The following is a 25,585-nucleotide window of genomic DNA, read 5'->3' as shown; positions in this document are numbered from 1 at the left end:
GAAGAATGGTTCCAAATAGTGCTTCGGTGAGACAGCCTCGCTTGGGTGAGCGTTTCTCGCCTAGGCGAGGGCCAGATAGCCTATTTTGGGCGTTTTTGGCACCCGAGCGACCGTACCTAGCCCGGGCAAGTCCATATAGGTATTTTGACCAGTTTTTGGTGGATTTTTAGCTTGAGCGATAGTCCCCTCCCTCGAGCGAGAACCATGCAGGAAATTGAGTCTGTTTTGATGAATTGGTCGCTTGAGCAACAATCTCTCTTCGCTTGGGCGAAAGACAAACAATATTTTTGATTTATTGCGATTGTTTGATTTCTTAGGCAATAGCCCTAGCTCGGTTGTGAAGTGTATTTACCCTTGGGAAAGACCGTGACTCAGATGTTTACACTAGGGAAAGACTATGACTCAGATGATTGAGTCTGGTTCCCAAAATTGACAAACTTATACAAGTACCTTTGTTCTTGCGCTTATTTAGGACAAGGTTTCTGACTGTGATGTCATGATTAGGGCGATGCCCAAAAAAAGGATTACATGATACCACGCAGTGAGGTCGTCTGACCGTAAGAGGCTTGGCCATGTTGCCGTCCAGGGTTATTCAGCGATGGTTCGTAGTGGTTGGGATGTTATTCCTCTATTTACGTGTTGACGTAAGATCGGGTCCCACAAGAAGCATTCCTCAGGGAGATGTCTTAGATTGGGCTGATCATATAAAATAATGATTAAAAGATTTAATCGGCTAATCTCGGTTAGTGTGCATACTCATTATGGATAATGAAGTAGTGAAGAGCAAATTTACGGGAGACGAACGAGCCCCGAGATGTTGAGAGGGACGACGATGACTGTGGTTCGTCAGCAAAGTCTTGAGGGTGAGTGTAGGTGATACAAGTCCCTTGTATTTCTAGATGAGGTATTCTATTGGATCAGACAGTTCTCACAGTGCAAACTAGACAGTCTCTAACAACCCCTCTTTGTAATCAGGAACAATGAAAGGGATGCTCAGAAAGTGTTTGATACGACACCGTCCTGAAATGGATAGTTCTTCAGAATAGATCGATCATATATCCTTGCAAAGAATAATTTTGGTGCGTTCAAATCGGCTTCTTATGGGACATGTACTCTTGGTTATTTCCGAGTAGTATATTGGTGAAAGGATGGATGAAACAAGCATAACATTCATACATTGAGATTGTGGACTTTGATCCTCATAATCTGAGATTATAACATCATTCATCATTGTGCATTTTATATGTGATGTATATATTGTGTTTATTATGTGTGTATGTCTGGATGTGATTTCCCTTGTAATTCCATGCCGTCAATGAGTAATATTCATTAGATGTATTACTCCCTCTTCTTTCTATTTGTCTCCAGATCACATTTTGTTCAGATGGATCGTTCTGTGAGGATTCGGAGTTACCGCTTCTCGATGTCCCAGGAGGGGGCATGGAGGATTGAGGAAGATCGGTACACCTACACAAGCCTTTGTGACTTAGATCTATGTAGGGTACTTTTTGATGTGCTGGATGTCTGAGCCTTTTGTGTAATTTCAGTTTGGGCGAATATTTCTTCCGTGTTGTATTTCGTGTAGATATTTTCCGTTATTAAATGAAGTATTATTCAAAGTTATATTGTGTTATTTTTTGTTACCATTAGGTAACGGTTTTTGATTTTCTGCAATGTATGTTACTTAAAGTGATATCCTGAAAAAGAAACGGATATAAAGATGATAAGTTTACGTTACATTATTCAAAAACAATTACTCATTTTTGGGCATTATATTTATGGAGTAATTTTCGGGGCGTTACATTCTTCTTGTACTATGCTTCCTCTAGAATTTCTCCGTTCACGAGTCTTGAAGGTGTCCGATTTATGAGGTCTACTACAGTCTTCACTGCTTCGCCCTAGAAAGACTTGGGGAGATTGGCATCTTGCAACATGCATATGATCTTCTCCTCAATTGTGCGGTTCATCCTCTCAGCTACTCCATTCAACTGAGGAGTCTTTGGTGGTGTCTTCTCCAGTCTTATACCATAAGCCTTGCAATAGGCTTCAAATGGACCATGATACTCTCCACCATTGTATGCTTTCAAACACTTCAACTTCTTCCAAGACTCACGTTATACTAGTGCATGGAACCCTTTAAATGCTTATAGTACATGATCTTTGCTTTTCAACAGGTACACCCATACTCTTCTCGAGTGATCATCTATGAATGTGACAAAGTAGTAGGCTCCTCCAAGAGATCTTTCAGATAGTGCACAACAATTTGAATGCACCAATTCAAGTACTTCATCTCTCTGTGAGGGATTGTCTGTTCTCTGAAAATTGACTCTATGTTGTTTACCAAAAACACAATTAGTACAAGAATCTAAAATTTGACCTTTTATACCTGGAAGGTGGTCTTTAGCGAGCATCTGAAGTGTCTTCTCACTGATGTTCCCCAATCGCCTATGCCAAAGATCTTTGGAGTCGGTAGTAACATTTGCTTCTCCAGAACAAATTCTTCCTTGCATAATGTACAAAGATCCTTCCTTTGAGCCTCTAGCAATAATGAAGTTTCCTTTTGCTAATTTCCACTTTCCAGCACCAAAGTGGCTTACAAAACTAGCATCATCCAACTTACCCGTTGGAATAAGGTTGAGACACATATCTGGGACATGTCTCACCTCCTTGAGTATAAGATTTCCTCATGTGTCTGTTAGCAACATAATATCATCAATTCCTGCAATCTTGCTTGTAACATGGTTTCCCATTTTCATAATACCATAATCACCTTTCTTGTAGTTTGAGAAGAAACCTTCATGTGGACTTACATGGAAAAAAGCACTGGAGTGAACGATCCAAGCACAATCACCATATGCAACATTTAGGTAATTGTCTTCTTCAATGAGGATAACATCATCATCTGGGGTGATGGTTGTGCTAGACTTATGACCATTTTTCCTTAGATCAACTAAATCTTCATGGACATTTCCAGCTTTCTGGTCTATCTTCAAGGACCTATATTCATATCTTTTATGTCATTCTTTACTACAATAATAGCATGTTATTGATCTCATGTGAGATTGAGAGCGACCTCTGAATTTGCTTTTGCTTCTTCCACGAGATCCATTCCTCCCATGAGTTTCACTTCTTCCACGTCTTTCCACAATATTTGATTCAGAGTGGAAGGATGTACTCCGTTCTTTTCTTTTGGATTCTTCATTCAATAGACTATCTGAAACAGTGTCCATTGAGATTTTCCTATCAGGGACTGATTTGCTGAGTGACCACCAATGTATCCCAGCTTTCAAACAACAAACTCAGTAGTAGAAGTGCTTGCAGCTCATCATCAATCTTCATATATATATATATATATATATATATATATATGAAGATTGATGATGAGCTGCAAGCACTTCTACTGACCCTTGAATGAATTCAAGTTCTCTATCATGCTCTGACCATCTCAGTAGTCGTGTTTCACCAGCCTTATGACAAGAGATGCTTTACTTCTGGGAGTTTTGTTTTGAATCATAGATTCAAGTTTCAACCATAACTCATAAGTATTTCTGTATGTGAACACATGCTCAAATAAACTTCTATCAATATACTTCTGAATCATTGCAACAACTTTTCGATTCGAATGCTCCCAATCTTTGTCACCCTTATCTTCTTGCTTGTCTTTGCAAGAAATAGGCTCATGCATATCCTTGCATTATAAATGATCCTCCATCATGGACTTCCAATAGGAATATTTGTTAGCTGCTGAATTTGCTTTTGCTTCTTCCACGAGATCCATTCCTCCCATGAGTTTCACTTCTTCCACGTCTTTCCACAATATTTGATTCAGAGTGGAAGGATGTACTCCGTTCTTTTCTTTTGGATTCTTCATTCAATAGACTATCTGAAACAGTGTCCATTGAGATTTTCCTATCAGGGACTGATTTGCTGAGTGACCACCAATGTATCCCAGCTTTCAAACAACAAACTCAGTAGTAGAAGTGCTTGCAGCTCATCATCAATCTTCATATATATATATATATATATATATATATATATATATATATCTTTGTCAATTGATTTACAAGACCCTTGAATGAATTCAAGTTCTCTATCATGCTCTGACCATCTCAGTAGTCGTGTTTCACCAGCCTTATGACAAGAGATGCTTTACTTCTGGGAGTTTTGTTTTGAATCATAGATTCAAGTTTCAACCATAACTCATAAGTATTTCTGTATGTGAACACATGCTCAAATAAACTTCTATCAATATACTTCTGAATCATTGCAACAACTTTTCGATTCGAATGCTCCCAATCTTTGTCACCCTTATCTTCTTGCTTGTCTTTGCAAGAAATAGGCTCATGCATATCCTTGCATTATAAATGATCCTCCATCATGGACTTCCAATAGGAATAGTTGTCAGTTGTCAACTTGAATATATCTCCATCAAATGAGATATTAGCGGCTCCTTCCATCTTGGACTACACAAGCTAAGCTCCCCGAATGAACTTGAGAGCTATGATACCACTGTTTGGAAATTCGTAACCAATTTCCCTCCTTCTTGTGATGCAAAAATGAGCACTTGCGGAAGCAATAAGTGTATAAACAAAATAACGAAGAGTAGAAGAATAACACTAATAATTTTTAACGTTGAAAAACCTCCTCAATGTGAGAAGGAAACAACCACGAGACCTTGTCCAGAAAATATCTTCACTATAGAAAGTAGGATTACAATATTTGACTCTCTCATACAAAGAGGATAACACTTAATCTCACTCAAAAAGGATGAAAATACAAACTTTCTCTAGTATCTCACTAGGAATACAAATCTCACACTATGTGGATATAAACTCTTTCACTTTCTCTCTATGTTATTCTTTCTCACTTGCTTGTTGTATCTCTTCCTCACAAGTCCCCTATATAATGAATGGGAGGAAGGCTCCATCATAAAGACATAGTGAATGATTAATCATTGTCATACTTTTCAAGACACTTTGAAAAGTGCTACTCCAACTTTCTAATTTAGACTTCATAATTCTCAAGAGTCAAAGAATAATTCCAAGATTTTATCTACCAAGATTTATTAGTCTTACTACCATATCAATTAGGAAGGATTCTCAATACAACTAAGGGTTTATCAAAGTCTAATTAACCATGTGACTTCTAAATCAAGTTATTATCCTTCCTTGGGTGTTGGCACCATTCACACCCTTCACCTTCATCTTCTTTCTTTTCCATCCATTTCATGTCTCTCTTATTTACTTTTTGTTTGGTCTTTTCTTTGATTGTGTGTTTTGGGCATAAAGGGTTCGTTTTTGTTATTTGTCTATAAAAGTTTGTCTATATATTTATCATAAAAAAGGAATAGAGTATGGAGAAGAACAAAAAAGAAAATAGAAGAATTTTTCATTGTTAAAGAGCAGACCACAACATTTTCAAAAATGATCAATTCTTGTATTATGGATAGAAATTAGTAACATATAATGATTTCTTCTTTTGTAACAACTATAAATTCTTAAAATTCATCTCATGCATAATTTCAATGATCAAGTGTACAATACTCTCTTATTTAATTTACCTAGGGGAAAAAATTACCTAGAAAAAATATAACAATATCCGTGATACCAAAAAACCAGCAAATAACTAGGAACTAGTGTTGTTAAAATCGTACCGGTTATCAAACCGGACAGGGTACTGGTATAGTGGTACAATGGTTCCACCGGTGCTTCAGTAATTAAATCACATGCCGGTTAAATTGGATATATTTGCTTATATATATATATATGTTAAACCTTTAACAAAAAAATTTCAAATAGGTAGATACTCAAATTTATAATTCATATTCATAATTTATTCAAAACATATATCAATCCAAAAGTATCACTTAATAACCGCAAAATATAAATAAATGACATAAGTTCACAACTCACTCTACAAAACAAATAAATTTGGAGTTTTAACGTGTAACACCAATGAGTCAAAGTTGTCTTATATCGAGAATATATTTTTGTACCAAATCCTATCTTCAGACAGCACTCTTAGATTACACAAATGTCACTCAGATTACACACGAATGTTATGAACCAAAAGGTGTAATCTAAGTATGCCTTGGAAGCATGTGCTTTGAAGTGTTGAAGAAGGGTTGGAAAGATGAGTCACCTTGTAATGAGTTTTTAAGTTTTAAGTTTTTTTTTTTATAAAAAAAAGTATATAAACCGGCCGGTTTAGTCAAATATCGATCGGTTCATTGGTTTTGATCGGTTTTGACCGATTTTGACCGGTTTTAATATTTGACCGGTTCAACATTTGTACCGTACCAATTAAGGGTCCAATTCGTTAATTTTCCAATCGAACCGACAGATACAATTCAGTTTTTACATCATCACTAGGAACTACCCTATCATCCACTGTGACCAGAGGATGCTTCATTATATCATATCAAACCGATCCAAAACAATACAACATATTATCCACAAAATTCCTATGCCCCATAACAAACCATGTGTTATGCACTCTTGCTCAATACCTTTCTAATCATGTCAATTGTTGGACGTGAAAAGCAACACAAATTATGTGTGTAGATAACTTGTTATGTCATCTTTATTATTAATAGATATGGATTGATGGAAAGACTAATGTAATGTAGTTTACAGTTTTGAAAGTTGAAGAGTAAAATAATAATTTAAATTTATTATAGATTTAGATGGTATAGAAAAGATAATGATTCAAATGAGTGTTTATTCTATTTTTTTGGGGTCCAAATCCTCATAAATATTTTTATTTTGATTTTGTTTGAACTATCCTGACACAATGAAGTAAAATGCTAGCATTGCCTCAATATTACCCTTGGTCATCTAGGCAAAGTATATGGGGTCCCTTTATAGCTGACGGAACATGAAAATTTTATCCATCTACCTTAAAAATTTGTCTAACATGAACATTTCAAAAGGATAAAATAGGATCAACGGGCTACTAAATAAAGTATTAAATATGTAAATATTTATGTATTTTTTCAAAGAAAATGTGTTTCATTTGTTATGTATGTATTTATATATCAAATGTAAAAAAATACTATAATTTTCTTATTATATATATGTATTTGTATTTTGTATATTATATATACATATATGCATTGTTTTTTTTGTATTTTATATGTAAATTATGTACTATGCATATTTTGTATTATATATATATATTTTATATGTATTGTTTCATTTGTATGATTGTTTATTATGGTAAATATATTTGTATATTTGTGTGCAAATTATATATTGTTTATTTTGTATGAAGTGTATATAAATTTATATATATCATTTTGATTTTATTTAAGGCAGTCCACAAGTTCATCTTACACATAGTTAGAACGAACAAAACATAATATTTTATGCCTTATTTAAAAACAAACATATGCATATTCGTTCACGACATTATATTGAGAGAAGGAGAGAGATGACAACTCTAATTACCAATACTACTCAACATTACCTCCCGTCTATCTAGCGTCTTGTCACTGCCAAGATGTGAATTTGTTTTGATTTAGTCTATCCTTCTACATGTTGACTTCTGGATATATAACCCAATAGCAACATGTTGACTTTTTCGGGAGAATTTGGTGGTCGTTGCAAGAGAGTGGGAGATGGAATGAGAAATTGGGGATTGTAGTATGTTGATATTGAGAAATAAAGATTAACTTGTCATGATATTTTTTTTTGTAATGAAGGATAATAATGTAATTATTGTGCACTCGTGGATATAAGTGGGAGTATATTTGTTGTCTCACAATATATGTTATCTCATGTGTTAGTAATTATTATTGGTTGAAAAAATATATTTAAATTAAAATTTTAATAATTAAATATTTTTAACCAACAGTAACATATAAAATGATACATTATTTTGGCACGGCTGAAATCTACCTCATTCAAGCACCTATATATATCTCTGCTCTTCCATATATATACTGCAAGTAGTTTTCAAAACCTATTTCTAAAAGTCATGAGTACTCATTTGTAACTCATGTCTATTCTCGTACAAACTTTATCAATGTGTGCTGAGTTTTTTGTCATTCCAACATTGAACAACTCTACCCTACCCATAACTAATGTTATTCAAATAGTAATAAAATTGCAACATAGGCACACACTAATTGAAATCATAGAGTAAGAAATTATTTTGAATTTCATGAATATTAAATTGATGAAATATAAAATTATATTGAATCTTTCATATAAATTATGGAAAAACTAACTACCCTAACAACAACTAATTAATCATAACTAAATTCTTTAAAGCTAATCACTAGAGTTAAAGCTAATCCAACAATACAATATCACATATTTACATATATTATTATTTATATCATATAATATATTTCAATATAAAGATCCTAAACAAACTATTACATCACACAAATCAAAATTAAAACATAAATACATTTTAGGACCAAACCAAAACATCCACACATATAACGATTAAATCAGTTCTTGTACCGTAAAACCAGAATGTGAAAATAAATATTAGTTTAGTCTGGCAAGGTTAGACCTTGGTCCTATGTATTCTCAAGTGAGAAAGAAAATTCTAAACTGCATATTTCTCTCAAGGGGAAAGTTAAAAAGGTCCTATGTATTCACATGTGAGCAAAGAAAATTCTAAACTGCATATTTCTCTCAAGGTGAATTTTTCATTACTTATGTCCCTTTCTTTGTTGATAACATTGCCTCACATCTTTATTAGATTCCGGTAGGTTTATCGATAAATAACATATCATTATGATATTATCTCATTGATTTGTCCATAATATAATAAAATAATAATATAATGTTATTATTTATCATGATCATCAAATTATTATTAATCATTAATAGGTATAGCATTTAATTTTATAAATATATATGTTATTTTGGCATTTATGGATAACCCAAATATCGTGGATATCCTGGAGTTAATATGACATTTTGAGGTTATGTTTGAAGTATTCGTTGACCTTGTATCTTGATAACCCATGAGTTATGATTTGGTTATAGTATAGGGTTTGGGGTAAATTGTAACATCCCTAATTATTCCATAAATTGATGATTGTTCCCAAAATCAAATATAACTCACAAGTATTTTTAGCATCTTTTATCCTCACTTGCATGTTCCTCGCTAAAACTTCTCTTGAGGTGGGTAAAAGTTGGGTGCAATTCCAGTTTAAACCGTGAAACAATAGAATCGAACCGAACCACCATAATTAGGTTCAATTCTTTCTTATTTAGAACCATTTTAGTTTAATTTAATTCAATTTTTTTATTTAGAATCATTTAAGTTCGGTTTGACTCACAGTTTTGGAAATTTTGGAACAGTTGAAACCAAACTGAATCGCATATTAAATATCTTTTTTTTTATATTTAGATGTTTATGATTTAAACTTATGAAATAAAATATGATTAAGAATTTAGAATTATTAATACATATAAACTATAAATAAGATGCAAATAGAAAAAATAAATTAGTAAACAAATCTAAATATCTATTATCTCTACTATTCATTGAAAAGATAGAAAGAAAATTAAAAAAACTAGTGTACATTGTCTCGCTATCTATGAATGAAATTAAATAAATAAAGAAATTAAAAAACTAAAATAAAATAAAGAAAGAACTTGAGGACATTACTGATGATATGGACTAGTAAGTGTCAGTGTGTTACTATTGGACTAAAGAATTGATATCAAGTTTGTCATTATTAAATTTTGCTGGACATTGTCGAAAATTTTGTGGACTAAAATTTTAAGCTTATAGTGTTGAGTAGTTGATTTATTATTTATTTAGTTGACTCTATACTTTGCAAATTTTGTTCAATTTTTCTTAAATGATTTTTCTTAAATAAGTTGAAAAACCACAAAACCAAACCATCAATAAACAGTTCGGTTCCTAAATAAAATTTGCGATTAATCGAGTAGAACCGAATCATATATTTGTTTCAGTTCGGTTTCTAAAATTGTGTTCAGTTCAGTTACTAAATTGCATCAAAAACTAAACTCAAGTGCAATTTTATACCCTAAGTCAAACACTTAAACTGAGTTCTTAAGAGATGATTTGCCGCGAAAAGAATACATATCTTATTGTTATAGGTGGTAATAGTATGTATCAATCTATATAAGTCATCCTTAAATGTTAAACCACATACCTACACAGTTGAAGGATCCTTTTCATTCTAGTGTGTATTTGGGTCATTCATGTGACCCTCCATCCAAAAGTGTATGCTATGAGTCACTCCTTTCTCGTATAGGTCGTGCACTTCTCGTTATGGTTAACCTGGGCATCACAACAGTATAGTTCAAAATGAAAAACAGAATTATTATCACTTGGTACATGGTAATATACACACTTAATAGACTCTATAACTAATAATAATAACTTCAATTAAAATAAGCCCAAAACTTGAACCATATTTTTATTAGGAAAAATAAAAATAAAAACCCACAAATTTCATGAGAAAAAATATATAGTATAACTTAATTTTAGTGAGTCATTGAAATAATAATTATTTATCTGTGAGATCATAAGTTTAAGTTGTGGGAGACTACTTAGTGTAAGTCAAGACGGGATGTTAGATTATAAATGTGCAACCATTAAGCTACTGAATATCTACTCATTTTGGTACTTAATTTTTCTACTTATAATTTGATAATATAAAAAAGTAAATTAATATTCAAAGATTATGAATGTGTGTCAAAATAGTTGTATTATTGTTATAAATGTGCAACCATTAAGCTACTGAATAAGCATTTTGGTACTTATTTTTTTACGTATACTAGTTTGATAATCGGAAAAAAATTAAACTAGTATTTAAAAATCACGAATGCAAGTCAAAATAGTTATATGTGTCATTTTCTCATTAAACCTATATGGTTTTAAAATAAGTATTTACTCCAAAATATATTTAAACCTATATGCTTTTAAAATTAATAACATTAAAATTATCTTCTAACTAATTAGTACATTTATTTATCAGTTTGTTTTTCTATCATTTTAGTAAATAAATATAATGAATATGAAGCTTCTATTAATATCATATCTTCCATTATGTTGATTTTGACATTTTGGTAGAGTCTTTTCAGATTAAAGGTGACAGAAGAGACTTGAAAAATATATGTACTATGTAATGATGTGTAGCGTCCATTTACATCTGTAATGCATATGCAATTAGTAAAAGAAATAACAATATTTTTGTGATTAAAAATAAAAGAGAAAAATACTCCTCTCTCTAGAGATAATCCTAGTTCTTGCATTAATAATGTAAAAGAAAACGACTTTATTCCAGCTTCCAAAATGAGGAGCATAATTGCTGTCCTAAAAAAATGTAGCCCATCATATGTTATTTCCTTTAATTTGTTGGAAAAAATGTATTTAAAACAAAAATTTAATAAATGATATATGAAATAACTCACTTTTTTATATAGAAGATGTAATCACTAAATATCATTTCCTCATGGTATGTTTCACAATATTTACTCATGAAACTTATTATTAGTTAAAGAGTTTAATAGCTAACATTGGAAAAATTATCATTCATACATAAATGAATATATTACCTATATAAGAGTTTTATACTATTAATATACAACTATTTTCTCTTTTTCAAATATGAGTGCTAAGGAATGGATATGTGATTTTTTATAAGATCCTCTCAGATTTTAAAATTTAGTCCTAATACGATTTTTAAAATCTTATGCAAGTTAATTAATTTTGCTATCAAAATAATTTACATTAAATTGTTTAAAAAATAAAATATATACTAAATAAATAAGTGAAAAGATAAAATGAATGAGATATATAAAAAGTGAAACTTAGATATACAAAAAAGTATCCAAATTTGCTTAGAGACCCTAAACATCACCTAAGTTTGATAATGAGATATTTTAATTTTCAAATATCTTGAATTGAACTCTTTCTTCATCTCTCTAAAAAGAAAGTTATCTATAAATAAAATTAATAGTCGGTTTGATACATTGGGATGAAATATTTAAAAGATTTTGAGAAATAGCATCCCTGATTATTTTGGGAGGTCGTTGATTATAATATTTTTATAAAACCCTCTACAAAAATTTAAATACATTAATTGATTTTGTTATTAAAATTTAATCATTGATTAACATGTAGAAAGTGAAAATGTTTGTGTTATAATAACATAATATAATTTTATAAAAAATATAGACAGTTATTAACATATTTAATCTTCATCTGATTTGAGAGAGAAAAAGAGAAAATAAGATGAAGAAAAAGAAGTAGGAGAAAAAGTAGGGTTTTCACTCATTCGAATGAGGAGAAAGAAGGGGTTGAGGAGTTAAAAAATGTGGGATCCACAAAAGTAATTGTCTTCAAAGATGATAAGAAAGTAAATAAGAGAGTAAAATTTATGAAAATGACAATTTTAGTCCTGACTAATATAATAATACTTATTTATTCTTTATTATTTAAGGGTAATTTTAACTTTTAAAACATAATATTATTATTTATTTTCTTCTTCATTTATCTCACACAAAACAATATAAAAATCTAATTATTTTCTCACATTTTTCTCTCTTTGAAGTCACATATTTCTCTCTTAACATTAATGAAAGTAAGCAAATGGTATTCTAAAAAAAGAGCCAGACTTGACCCATTGAAGAATCATAAAAATATAAAACATTTTCACAAATTATTTCCAAACAATATGTTCTAAAAATAAAGTAAATATTTAGTTCAGTTCTCATGTTTTTTCAACCTTACTAGTTTGGTTCATCAAATTTTAAAAAATAAAAAATGGTTTCAAAAAAATTTAAATAATAATCAAATTAATCATTTTTAACATATTTTACAAAAGAACTAATATGAACCAATCAGACCCTAAGAAAATTAATTTGACACATATTTAAATTTTTTGAAAACTATATTAAGTTTTTCAATTTTTTTTAAATAATATATGTTCGAAAAACATAAAAAATGACTATTTATCATAGTTGTAAAAACCGGCTCGGACTGGCCGGTTCAACCGGTTGAATCGGGAATCGGCCTCCAAACCGGTCCGAGCCACATATCAGATCGTTTATGGACATGAACCGGGAAGAACCGGCTTGACTCGGTCGGGTTATATAAAAACCGGTGACTCGGTCGGTTTTTGGTTGAACCGGCGAGTCACCTTTATTTAAAAAAAACCGCTAATCTCAAAACGACGTCGTTTTGTGAGGTATATTTTTAAGAGAAAAAAAGCCCAAAACGACGTCGTTTTGGGCTATAACTAATACCCTAATTTTAGAATTATTGAATAGTAGCATACAATAGTATATTAGGTATTCTTATGACAAATATTCTTTACAATATTATATTAGGTATTAATATTATTTGAAATTTATTGATGAAAACCGAGTCAACTGGTTCAACCAATAACTCACCGGTCCGACCAATGACTCATTAACCCGATAGCCTAACCGAGTCGATGACCAGTCCAAGTTTAATAAGACTGCTATTTATTCTAAATAACAAAAGGTAGTCTAACAATAACTTATATGAGAAGAGTACCCCAAAACCCAACACGATTGTATGAGACCAACACCTTTTATAAGAAAACTTTCACATACTAATGCTTTGATAGTATCTTGCAAGATAAGAGTTTATGTCTTGTCAAGGTCGTAGCACTGATGCTAAAACTATGGGCTTCCTTAGGATACTTCCAACGAACCACTTACAAGGAGAAGAGTTTGTAAGTATTTATTTTCTGTTATGTCTATGTAATAATACCAATACCATGCTCATTCATCCCTTTCTTTTCTGCATTTTCTTTCAAAACAAAACAATACTAGTTTTACAAATCTTTGTTCAACTTTTTAACTTCTGAGAACCATGGACAGCTCATTAATCTGTTTTACTAAATATCTCATTTCTGTATTAATGGTTTGGAATCCTTTTTTTTGTCATGGTTTATGAACTTTTGAAGTAACTAAGACTTTATAATGTGTTTGCGAGTTGATTTTTGGAGGAGAACGAAAACAAATCGGAAGATTTGAGAGTCATGGAATGAGATTGCTTCAAAACCTGTTTTCTCCTCCAAAACTTAACTTTAAGAAAAGAGCCTTTTGTAAAAAAGCTTATAAAGCAAGAAAAAGAAGCAAAAGAAATAACATGTAGAAATAGATGGGTTTATTTTTTTTTTTCAGTTTTTAATATCACATTCAAACAAAAGGTTATGCTTAATTTTATATGTTAAATTTTTTATTTACTAGCTAGATAGTTGCAATAATAGCTTTTTCCTATCATATATGCTTATGGATATAGTCAAATTTTACAGATGGTAATTCCTAGCAATTTTGAGATGAAAAACAAGGTAATACTACCAAACCCATTATTCCTTAGACTTCCTAATGGTGCTGAATGGAGTGTTATTTGGATAAAACGTGATTATGATATTTGGTTTCAACAAGATTGGATAAAATTTGTAATGGATTGTTCACTGAAGGGTCCCCATTTTATAGTTTTCAAATATGAAGGAGGATCTCATTTTGAGGTTAGAATATTTGAAGTTACAACTTATGATGAGATTGAATATTCAAGTATAAGATGCACAAATGATGCTACCAAAAATTATTATAATGAAGTTGAAAGTGATAACTCTATTGAGATTATTGAGATTAATGATGACTCTGATGAGATTGTTGAGAATGAAATACATTCAATGCTTCCTAAGAAAAGGAAAATCAATACCAAAGGTGAACATATAAGTGACATCAAACTACACTTTGAATCTAATGATGCTCTATCTTCAAGGAAGCTTAACAAAACAAAAAATAATGTGGATTTTGATGCTACTCAGAAAAAAGTGTCACCAGGTTCATTATCTTCATCTTATTTATTTGTTATTGTTTTTATGTAATATTTTTTGGATTAAGAATCATGGATATGTAGAAAATATTTTATCTAAATACGCAGGGTCTAGTAGTGGAAGAGTAAGAGGAAGAAACACTATTAATGGCAATAGTTGCTCTAAATCTGAAGCTACTGCGATACAGAAGGAGTTAGTAATGGATAAAGCGAGAGATTGTATAAATAAAACTAAGAAGCCTGCGTTTATTCAACTATTGTTCCCAGCTTATGTGAATCCCAAGAGAGATGTTTTGGTATGGTTGATAAACTTTCTTTTGTATTATCAATTGAATTATTTTCATAATTTCCCTTAGTAAATCATCATGCTAGGATAGAACATAGTTGCACGTTTCCTCTTTTAATCTATGTACCTCGTACTTGATTCGACATACCTTATACTGAGATTCTTATAAAAGAAGTGAAGTCTTGTACTAGTAATATAAATAGTTACATATAGTAGAAAGGAACAATGATCACTCCATTATTAGAGAGGGGAGTTCTTGTTTTCGTTTTGCTTATAAGGATAAAAGTGTCATCTCATCCTGAATAAAAGGATAAATTGTTTGCGTTTGATATCAAATCACTCTCTGGTCAATAACAGAAGTGGTACCACAAATCATGTAACTATTCGATTTAAACACACACTGTGGACACTCTAACTTTGATGACACTAAGAGAATCAACATGGTCACATACTTTCTGAAGCACCAACATGATTATATAATTTTTTTGCTTGTGAAACCATGACTTGTGAAACAGGGGATAAATAGTGTTTTTGCAAAAGAATACCTAAAAGGGTTCGAAGGGAAAGCAACAATTGGGGTTCTTCATGAGAAAAAGACATGGCCTGTTAGGATCAATATCAATCATTGCACTGGCCAAACTTCCATGACTGGTGGTTGGAAATCATTTTGGCAGCATTACAAGTTACAAGTTAATGATGTTTGTGTCTTTGAGATGACTCAACACACACCACTTTCATTCAAAGTTATTATCTTTCCAGCCAGAGAAGTACATAAGGAGTTGCAAGGTTTTACTCTTCTTTCATAACAATAATGTTTTTGGAGTAAATATCCACTTTAGTCTTTCTACCAATTTGGTAGGAGTATAAGTGACTATTTTGTTCACGTTCGCAATATTTGAGTACTAGTTTGGACTTTTACTTTTTCGAGGAACTACAAGTGGATATTCACTCTTATTGTTTTTTTTTTATCTTATCATCATTTTATTATTGGTTTTTTCTCTACTACTTCCTTCTATGCAAGGTTATGGGAATGAAGCACACCAACATCCACCACAGAGAGAGAAAAAAATCAAGATTTACATAGGAAACAATCATCTGAGGAGTACTCCAGTATGATCAATTAGAATGCTGTTAATATATTAATCTATAAATATACTCTACTTTTCATTAACTGATTCTAAGTTATTAAGTCCTATGTTATGGTACAAACTAATGAAGTTGATATTTTTCTCTCTCTTATGTAGAACATACCAATAGATTTTTTGAAGAGATATCCTAAATGTGATGGAAAAGATGTGAAGTTGCAAGTTGGAGAAGAATGGTGGGTAGTAAAATTGATATACTATCCACATTATTGTTTTGGTAGATTCTCTAGAGGTTGGTATGCATTTGTGAGAGAATGCAAATTGGAAGTTGAAAACAATTGGGAATTTGACATGATTGATGAAGAAAATTTAGTGTTCAAAGTTTCAATTTCAAATTAAAAAAGAGCTTGTCAGATTTGAACATGTATTGTTGCTTAGTTTCTTATTTTGAAGAGCCTATCTCTTTGTACATTTATTATGTGTTCTGTATTTTGTGTGAGTTGCTATTATATATGTTGTATGAACTCTGAACATCATGGTATCAGTATTACCTTCATTGATATTATGAGTATTTCATGGTACTCTTGATTAGTGATTATAGAACTTCACTTTGACACCAATGGCACTTTATCATACTCCATTATAACCCAGGTGGTCAACACTTTTGTTTATAGCAAAATGTATCTGAATAAGAAATTACTTTTTTTCGTAATGTATGAATATCTCTCCCAATAAGTATTACTCACAGTAATTGAACTTTAACTTTTGGTCAATTTGGAATTTAATACAATTTTACATCACCACACGAATACTTTGAAAAAAATATATCAAATTATTAATATCATTTTTAATTTAGAATTTTTTTATACTAATTGTTTTTTAAATATTTAACATTCTGAGTTTACACAGCCTATACTATAAACTATTGACTACTATATAAAGGTGCAACCTCATTTTCTTCTCTAATATGTTTTTTTTCTTAAAAACAGTGTGTAAATTGAATTCAGTTTAAAGTTACAAAGGCACATAAATGTATTTATACATTGTCTTGGTGAGGACATAGATCATTTGTGTCTAAAAGTGTCACATTCTTTATCATCTATTAATCAAATTTTAATAAATAATATGATAATATTAATTTTTATTTATATGTCATTATTTGATTTGCCGCCACAGAATGTGATACCCCTATAAATGAGTTCAACTCGAATATGAGGTTGAGAATTTTTTAAAATTTTTTTATTCATTTTTAATAGAAATAACATGTAATCATAGTCGTTAAATATTTTTTTGGCCACATGTCATTATCCTATCCAGCACTGGACTCTCCAGTACCGGAGAGGATCCATTTAGCTTAGAAATAGGTGGTGTCTATCGGTCATAGTGGTACTTTGCAACCACAAACTTGAAACACTATTATTAAAGAGTTATTTTCTGCAATATTTTGTTTGATGCATATGTTGGGGATAAATAAAGTTATTATATAATCCCTAAAATTTTCCTCCATGATGGTTGTGTTTAATGCATATTGATCGAGATTCTTTAGCTAGAACTTCTTATCTTTCACTCATCTTGCATGGTGGCAGAGTGGACAAGTGAGAATGTATTTTTTAACTGGCTTGAGGTTAATTGATTCTTTTTTCTTAGTACTTTGGTGTGACGCTTTGCTCCTATCATGGGGTTATGTTCGATCCTTATGTGGTGGATATTTGTGCACCCTCAAGATTAATCTGAATGCAGAGCATGTGACAAATTGACTTTGAAACCTCCATTCACTACTGCTTGTGATTTGCATAGTAGACAGGTTGCACACACGATCGTTTTTTAGTTGCATTTGCGATCCTTTTACAAATTGTGCGCACAATCATTTTCTTCTAAAACCGTCGTTTATGATTTGGTTTTGTTCGGATCTTAAAAGGTCGTCATTTAAGAAACTAGGGGAAGCCTTTCTCATGTTGGATACCTTCCATGTACAGGGAATCTCTTTGTTCTTGTTTCGGAAGTGACCTTATATGACCATTTCCACTACGAGGCTAGTTACCCTTTCGCCTTTCCTATGTTCGTTCTTCTAAGGACGAGATCCCCAACAACAACTTGTGGGAACGACTTCGGGGATGCATTTGTTGTTCATCCTTTGCTTTATTGTTGCTTCTCAGATCTAGGTTGTCTTTTTTTTTCCTTTAACTAAGTTGAGGTTTTGACGAATTAACTTCAGGTTAGCTATTTCTTCTAAGCGGGTTGTCCTTAAGTAGGCTCCCCAATCTCGATCTGAATCATGACTTTTTTATCCTAATGTGAGATTAAAGGGAAATTATCTAGTTGTTGTATGTGAAGTGTTGTGATAAGCCCATATGACATGGTGTAGGTGATTCGACCAACTCTCCTTTGCGTCGTCCGGCCTTCTTTTGGTGCCTATTAGGTTCACCTCATTGGTAGCTTTTGCCTGGTCATTTGTTTGAGGGTATTCTATTGAGATGAAGTATTGTTTTATACATAGACGTCCAAGCAAGTCTTGGAAATTCATGTCTGGGAATTATGTCCTAGCATTAGTAGCAATGACGGACGAGATGCTGAAGCGGGTGATGATACTCTAAGTAAATTTTTTGATGTTTGTAGGCGAAATGTGGCTAACGCTTCAGCCTCTATCAACTTGGTGAAGTAGTCAGCTACAAAAACTAAGAATTTAAGTTGGCTATCTGCCTCACGGATGGATTCCAAAATGTCCATTCCAATCTACAAAATGGTCACGGGACCATTGTGGTTGTCAGCTCCTCTAGTGGGCTTTATGGTGGTTGGAAAATTGTTAGTGTACATCACACTTTTCATTGTTGTCACTAATTTCAAAATCTGATGACAGACAAAAGAGTCGAATGAACATGTATTAATTGACAAACAAAAACAGTCTCATATGCGCAACGATGCGAATACTGAGGTGCTTCATGGCCAACCACATGCCAAACAATTTGACGAGCAACAACATGACATATATCAGTTGAATTCACATAAACATGAAAACACACCACTCAATCAAGTTAAATCAACCACATATTTGAAAGTTTTCATGCCCAATACATCATGGGGGCCTGAAACTCATGGAATGTCTAGATGCGACCACCCTAAGGAAACTAAGTTATTTAAGCAATCTATCCATACTCACGCTAAATGTTGAGAACAAAAGACTTGAGTCTAATGCCACACTCATCTATGACCATGCCACCAGACTAGGTTCTATCCCAATGTTAGGGTCGACCGATAATGAGGGACAAGGCCTACAATTGGGAAAACAAGATCTGTTATACACGATCGTCGATCATGTATAGAAGGTCGATCTAGGTAGGGAACATGACGACAACGACAAAACATAACTGAGTCAACACCTGCAATGTAGGAAAATCTTCTATCACACAAAGACAATGTTAGGCGCCCTTAGAATTACAAATTCATATTATCCACATTATAAAGATAGTATAAATCTACAATAATGTCACACTAAGAAAGTATAAAGTCATGTTACTTATAATAATGATAGCCCATATCTTGTAGTGCAGACCTTTGTACCTCACTATCAATAGAAGAAACTACGCATAATAAATATATACTTACTCTTATTGATTTTCTATCTCTAAAGACATACATTTGTATTGACTTGAGTGTAAGAGTCCATTTTTGAGGTATCCTCATAAGGTGATCCAAGATCGGATTTTGCCTAGATTGATCTAGGAGATGCAGTTTCCAACCAACCTCTTCTACATTAACGAACATATATATATATATATATATATATATATATATATATATATATGAGGAGAAAGTTGTTTACACCCAAATTAAATTACACTCAATCCATTCATTTATTTTTTTAAATCCAACATACCAATTGAATGAAACTTAAAAATCATCTAAGACTTTTTTCTCTCTCATTAGTTATTTCACTCACTCATTTGGTCTTCTGGATTTAAAAATAAATAAATCGATGATATTAAATGTAACTTAACTTGAGTATAAACGGATTCCATATATATTCACGGAACCTTCCAAACTTTTTTATTTATATGATGTTATCTGTCATTAAGGGTGGAAACAGGCCAGGCCAGACTTTGCCTTAAACAGGCCAACCTATATAGCATATAGGAGCCTGGGCCTGGCCTGTTAGCCTGTTTAAAAAAAATTCAAAGCCTGAGTCTGGCCTGTTTAAAAGCTTGGCTTGTTAGCATGTTTTAAGGCCTATTATACTATATGGTCATGAAATAGGTTACTATGTCTACATTTAAATGAGCTTATATGTCTACTTTTAGTTAGGCCAATCTAATTCTAATAATTAAATTATATTTTTGTATACATTTTTATATTAATATTACATATATAATAATATTATTTATATTAAAATAGTATAAATTCAACATTCATATATAATATAACTAAATAGGCTGGCCTGTTAGGCTTAATAGGCCTTTTAGGTAGCCTAAAGCCTGACCTGTTAAGCTAAATAGGCTTTTTAGAAAGCCTGAGCCTAGCCTGTTAATGAAAAAAGTCTGACCTGACCTAGCCTGTTATAGGGTAGGTAATAGGCCCATGATAGACGGTCTGGCCTGTTTTCACCCTTATTTGTCATATGAATAATCTTTATAGTTTTTTTTTTTTTTTATAAAACTATGAAATAAACTATTGATTTTTATGTATATTTTGAGATTTTTTTTAGACAAGAAGAAAGAAGAGAATGAAATTTACAGTTTCCAATTTCCGCCCATTAACATAGATATTATTCCAGAACATTCCATTGAAAACTAAAGTTTATATTAGGGTATTCCACTTTTGGGTAAAGAACTAATCCGTTTTGAAGTGCGTGGTTGTCTTTTCCAACAAGTGTCGCTCACAAGAACCGAACCTTAACATTTTGGTTATTCTAAAAATCTAGCAAAATCTACACCACTAGACCAATAATTTCTTGATATAAACTAAAGTTTAAATGAAAGTGAATATTCAAGATAAGATAAAAGTTAAAAAAAAATTATATTTAAGCATAGAAACTATCAACATGAAAACCTACCCATTCTATTTATTCCCTTCTTTTTTTAGTTTAACTAAGGTATTCCCCTACATTATGAATAAGTTATTAATATTTTTAAAGATGTGTGATTATCCCTCTTAACAAATATGTCACTCACATGAATCAAATCTTTGATCTTTTTATTTGGATTCAAGTATAACTTTATACCACTAGATCTACATCTTATAAATTAACCTACTTAGTATCTAACTTTTTCTTCCTCTCATCTCCAAAAAAAAAGTTAAGCTTCCATTCATACATTATTTGTTAAGATATTGATTTTGGCATAGTAAGAATGTAATATTTATGCATTGATTATTTATATAATTAGTATATTATCTATTATTTATTTAAATTATTTAAAAGACAATTATAATTGAAGATAAATGATAAAAAACAGACTAATAATATATAAAACTCTTACATTATTAATAGATATCATCCAATAATCTTTTCAAAACAGAAAAAACGGGACATGAAATTGAAATGACTCCACTGCTTGGGCCCTGTGAATTCTATATAACATCCTCCCAAATCGCTGTTTTCCAACAACATATAGCACAATATTACCCATTGGCAGTTTCAATCTATTGCTTTTACTAGAGAGGCACATTATAAAGGAAGCCAAACCCTTCACGCAAGGGGATGGGATCACCTATCCTATTTGGTGTCCACATTCAATCAGAAAATTTTATTTGATTAAAAGTAAAATTTATAATAACATAAATTAATATTTGTACGTTATTCTATGAGATTTTATTAGCTTAATTCATGGGGACACAATTTTCTTGGGACAGAGAATCCTTGTCCTACCCATGGCACTATATAATTACTATAGTCTTCAAATCTAAATCAAATTCTCACATTAGATATGTCAAACGGGCCAGGTATACAGTACCAGCATGCCAAAGGCCGAAAAAATATAAGACTTGTGTTGGAACATGGTTTGTTCACTCAACCAATAAATATTATTTCGTGTCATTTATAATTGTTGCAATGGTAATAACTTGACTATTAAATTATGAATGTTTTACTTAAATTGGACTTTTTAGATTCCTATACAACCGACCTTTCATAAAAGACAAAGAGATACGAAGGCCAATGGTATTTTCGCACTCTCAACCACTCCTAATAGCCATAACAGCAACCTTGACTTCCTCTTCACCATAAATTTTTGGCACTAAGGCAATAAAAGTGGACTTGCCACTGTGACTTGCAGAAAAAGCCATGGTATCTTAATTTCAAATGTGGAGGCTTATTCTTGCAAGAGATTGATACAAAGGGGTAATTACACACATGCAAGCATAGACATATATGCAACCCATTTCATCTCACACCATTTCTTCCTTTCTCACGGAAAGACACACTCATTTATCTCCAATCATATACAAAAACGGTAGCAAAAAAAAGTCAAGGGGATATGGGTACATGTTAGAGCAAGCTTCTCTTTCCATGTTCTCACTTCTTCATTTCTCTCCCCATGTGTCAAGCTTCACACTCCAACCACAATTCCAATCTCTATTCAAAACCCCATCACCATATTCACACATTTCCTTATAATTTCCTGCTCATCAAATACATATCACAACCTCATAAACAAAAACAAATTAAAAACACACAAGTTCTTTCTCAGGTTGGAGTGCACACTACCTGGTATATGTTTTCATTCGTTTTCTATCTTTTTTTACTGCATAGTCTTTTATTTCTTGCATGCATACTTGATGTCATCTTTCTAAGAGTACTGCTGTCACCATGAAAACCACTTAATGTGACAAATTTTGTAAGTATTAGATCAAATACTTACAAACCCCACAAAGCTAATGAACCAGGTCAATAGTGCTTCGTATGGTTGGCTATATCTATATGGTGCATGAGTCTTTAGAACTTTATTCTTTGAATATAATAGTAACATTCCAGAGCCACTCAGGGACCAACACTGGTCAATTAATATTGTCCTTAATTTGTTAGGTCTTATCTTTTCCCTCTAGTTAATTTGTTGGTGATACAATTGTAGTTTTGGTGATAAAGCTCCACTTTTAGTATATAATTTAATTTTAACGTGTAATGCTCTATATTAGCCAAATTATGCTTGTTGATATATAAATAATAAAAAGTGATTTATATACTCCTAATTTAGACAAAGCTATTTTCTATATAAGCAAAAGAATTGAATTAACAAGGGCACCCCATTTCTATTCTTTGTCTATTGGCTGGAACCTCATATTTTTTTAAAGAAATTGACACTATTACCCTTGCTTATTTAATAACAATGTTGAATAAAATCATTCATATTTTATAAAAAAAATACAATGTAAGCAACAAGTTGTGATAGTTTTAGTTTGCATTTTAGTAGAAATTACTATATATGGTATAATCATATTGTCACCAATCTAATTATATTATTTTACATAAATCAGCCAACTCTCTATATTAACCCAAACTATTTAGAAATTAAATGTTTGAAATATTCTTAGCAAATTATTTCTTTGAATTTAATAGTGGGATTATGGATCGTGTTGTATCTTACTTCTTACTCTGAGCCGAGAAACGGACGTGGTCAAGGATCATGTTGTATTTTGCCAAGGATTTGGATTGGCTTATTTTGGTTTGTGTCATGTAATTATACATATGATTTATGATTGTGTTTTAAATTTTAGAGTATGGATGTTAATTATTAGCAAAATGATAGTTGAAATAGACAAATTATATCTTATGGAATATAATATGAAATATTGCAATATTGTTTTAAATAAATAAGCAAACCATGGTTCCTATTCATAAATTTAATATTAACCAAATTAAGTTAAACCAAACCATATCTTTCTTTCTTGTTCTCTAACTTAGTCTTGTACATGTATAGATATTGATTTTACTTTTAATTAGGTAATTGTAAGTTGTGGTCAAAACTAATGAAGTTAAAGGTTTTTTTATTCTTTTTTGTCCAGGACTAGCAAAAAGGGTTCTTGGAGAAATATCCGACATGTGATGAAAATATTATGAAGTTGCAAGTTGGGAAAAAGTGGTGGCCTGTAAAAGTGATTAATTGTCCACATCTTGCTATTGGTTAGAGAGGATCTGTGAGAGAATGCAAATTGAAGGTTGAAAATATTTGGGAGTTTGACATGATTCATGAAGAAAATTTTGTTTTTAAAGTTTCAATTTCTTAAAGCACCAAGCTTTGTTCATTAGATGTTGCTCTTTTTTAGGAGCAATCTTTTTATAAAATTTTGTGTATTTTTCATGGTCGAATAAGCTAATATCATCTTAATTCTAAGAGAGTCAATATACCAGGAGTGAAATTTTTGTCACAAAGTTTACTTTTCTTATAAAAAGGTGATGATTTTTTTATATAACAAAAGGGTATCCTTTCCTCCTATCTTATGGATAATAAATTAATTCATTTAAATTGTTAGTTGTCTCTCTAATAAGTAATGCTCCAAGAATCGAGCATTTAATTTTTTGGGCTATCTAAAGATTATTTATCAACAATGTAAGAGTTTTTATATTATCATTATATCAGTCATTATTTATTTATTAGTCATCATTGATTCTTAAACGAAAATAATATTTATGTTCTGTCAGAGTAAAGACTTATACACATTCAATGCATGATTCATCATTCATTTATATTATTTTTTGAAGATATTAAATATGAATGGTGAATGATACACTAATAGTGTATAAAACTTTACATTGTCAATGTATACATTATTTTCTCAAACAATATATATAAATGATGGATGATAGGGTGAACATGAGAAGGGTTGAGACGAGTTAAACATGTCCATAAATATTGACCGGAATAATTTTTGAACCTAAACTCGTCCTTAATTAGGATGAGATGCACGAGGGACGAGTCCAAAATAACACGGGTCAAGATAGAGACATGTCCGGGTTGGAAAAAGACAAAATGACAATCGTAAAAAAAAATTCTCAAATCTTTAAGCATGCACAATCTGTATATAAACTCAACTAAAACCTACATCTCACATATATCAGTATATAAACTCACAATCATGTGACTAAAAATTATAGAATACATTGAAAATTTCAGAACAATTTAAACTGTCAAGTTGCAATATAAGTTGAAGTGTTATTGTAAATGATAAAAAACACATGAGAACTGAAAGGACAACATGTTACTACTCAAAAGTTCACACAAAATTGAATACAATAATTAACTATTAACTGAAAAATGAAACTTTAATTGGAGTGCACACAAAGTACACAAACTAAAAACTAATTGGTTTTCTATCAGTCAAGATTCATGGTTGCATGCTAAGGAAAAATGTAAGGAATAATGATTATATGATAAGTTATGTGGATATGTTATGTAAGCTTGTAGGTACT

The 25,585-nt window shown here is 31.4% G+C and overlaps 1 protein-coding gene across 1 annotated transcript; it reads left to right on the top strand.

Moving 5' to 3' along the window:
• LOC109360180 lies at nt 14,929–16,620 on the top strand. The gene is made up of 4 exons (XM_019604906.1): nt 14,929–15,113; nt 15,619–15,889; nt 16,125–16,213; nt 16,348–16,620. The coding sequence occupies exons 1-4, from the start codon at nt 15,018–15,020 to the stop codon at nt 16,585–16,587; spliced, it is 696 nt and encodes a 231-aa protein (XP_019460451.1). The 5' UTR covers nt 14,929–15,017; the 3' UTR covers nt 16,588–16,620.

The sequence above is a fragment of the Lupinus angustifolius genome, chromosome LG11 (assembly GCF_001865875.1).
Source record: "Lupinus angustifolius cultivar Tanjil chromosome LG11, LupAngTanjil_v1.0, whole genome shotgun sequence".
Lineage (NCBI taxonomy): Eukaryota > Viridiplantae > Streptophyta > Magnoliopsida > Fabales > Fabaceae > Lupinus > Lupinus angustifolius.
Note: the sequence above shows the minus strand (reverse complement) of the source record. Positions and strands in the feature narration are given on the sequence as shown.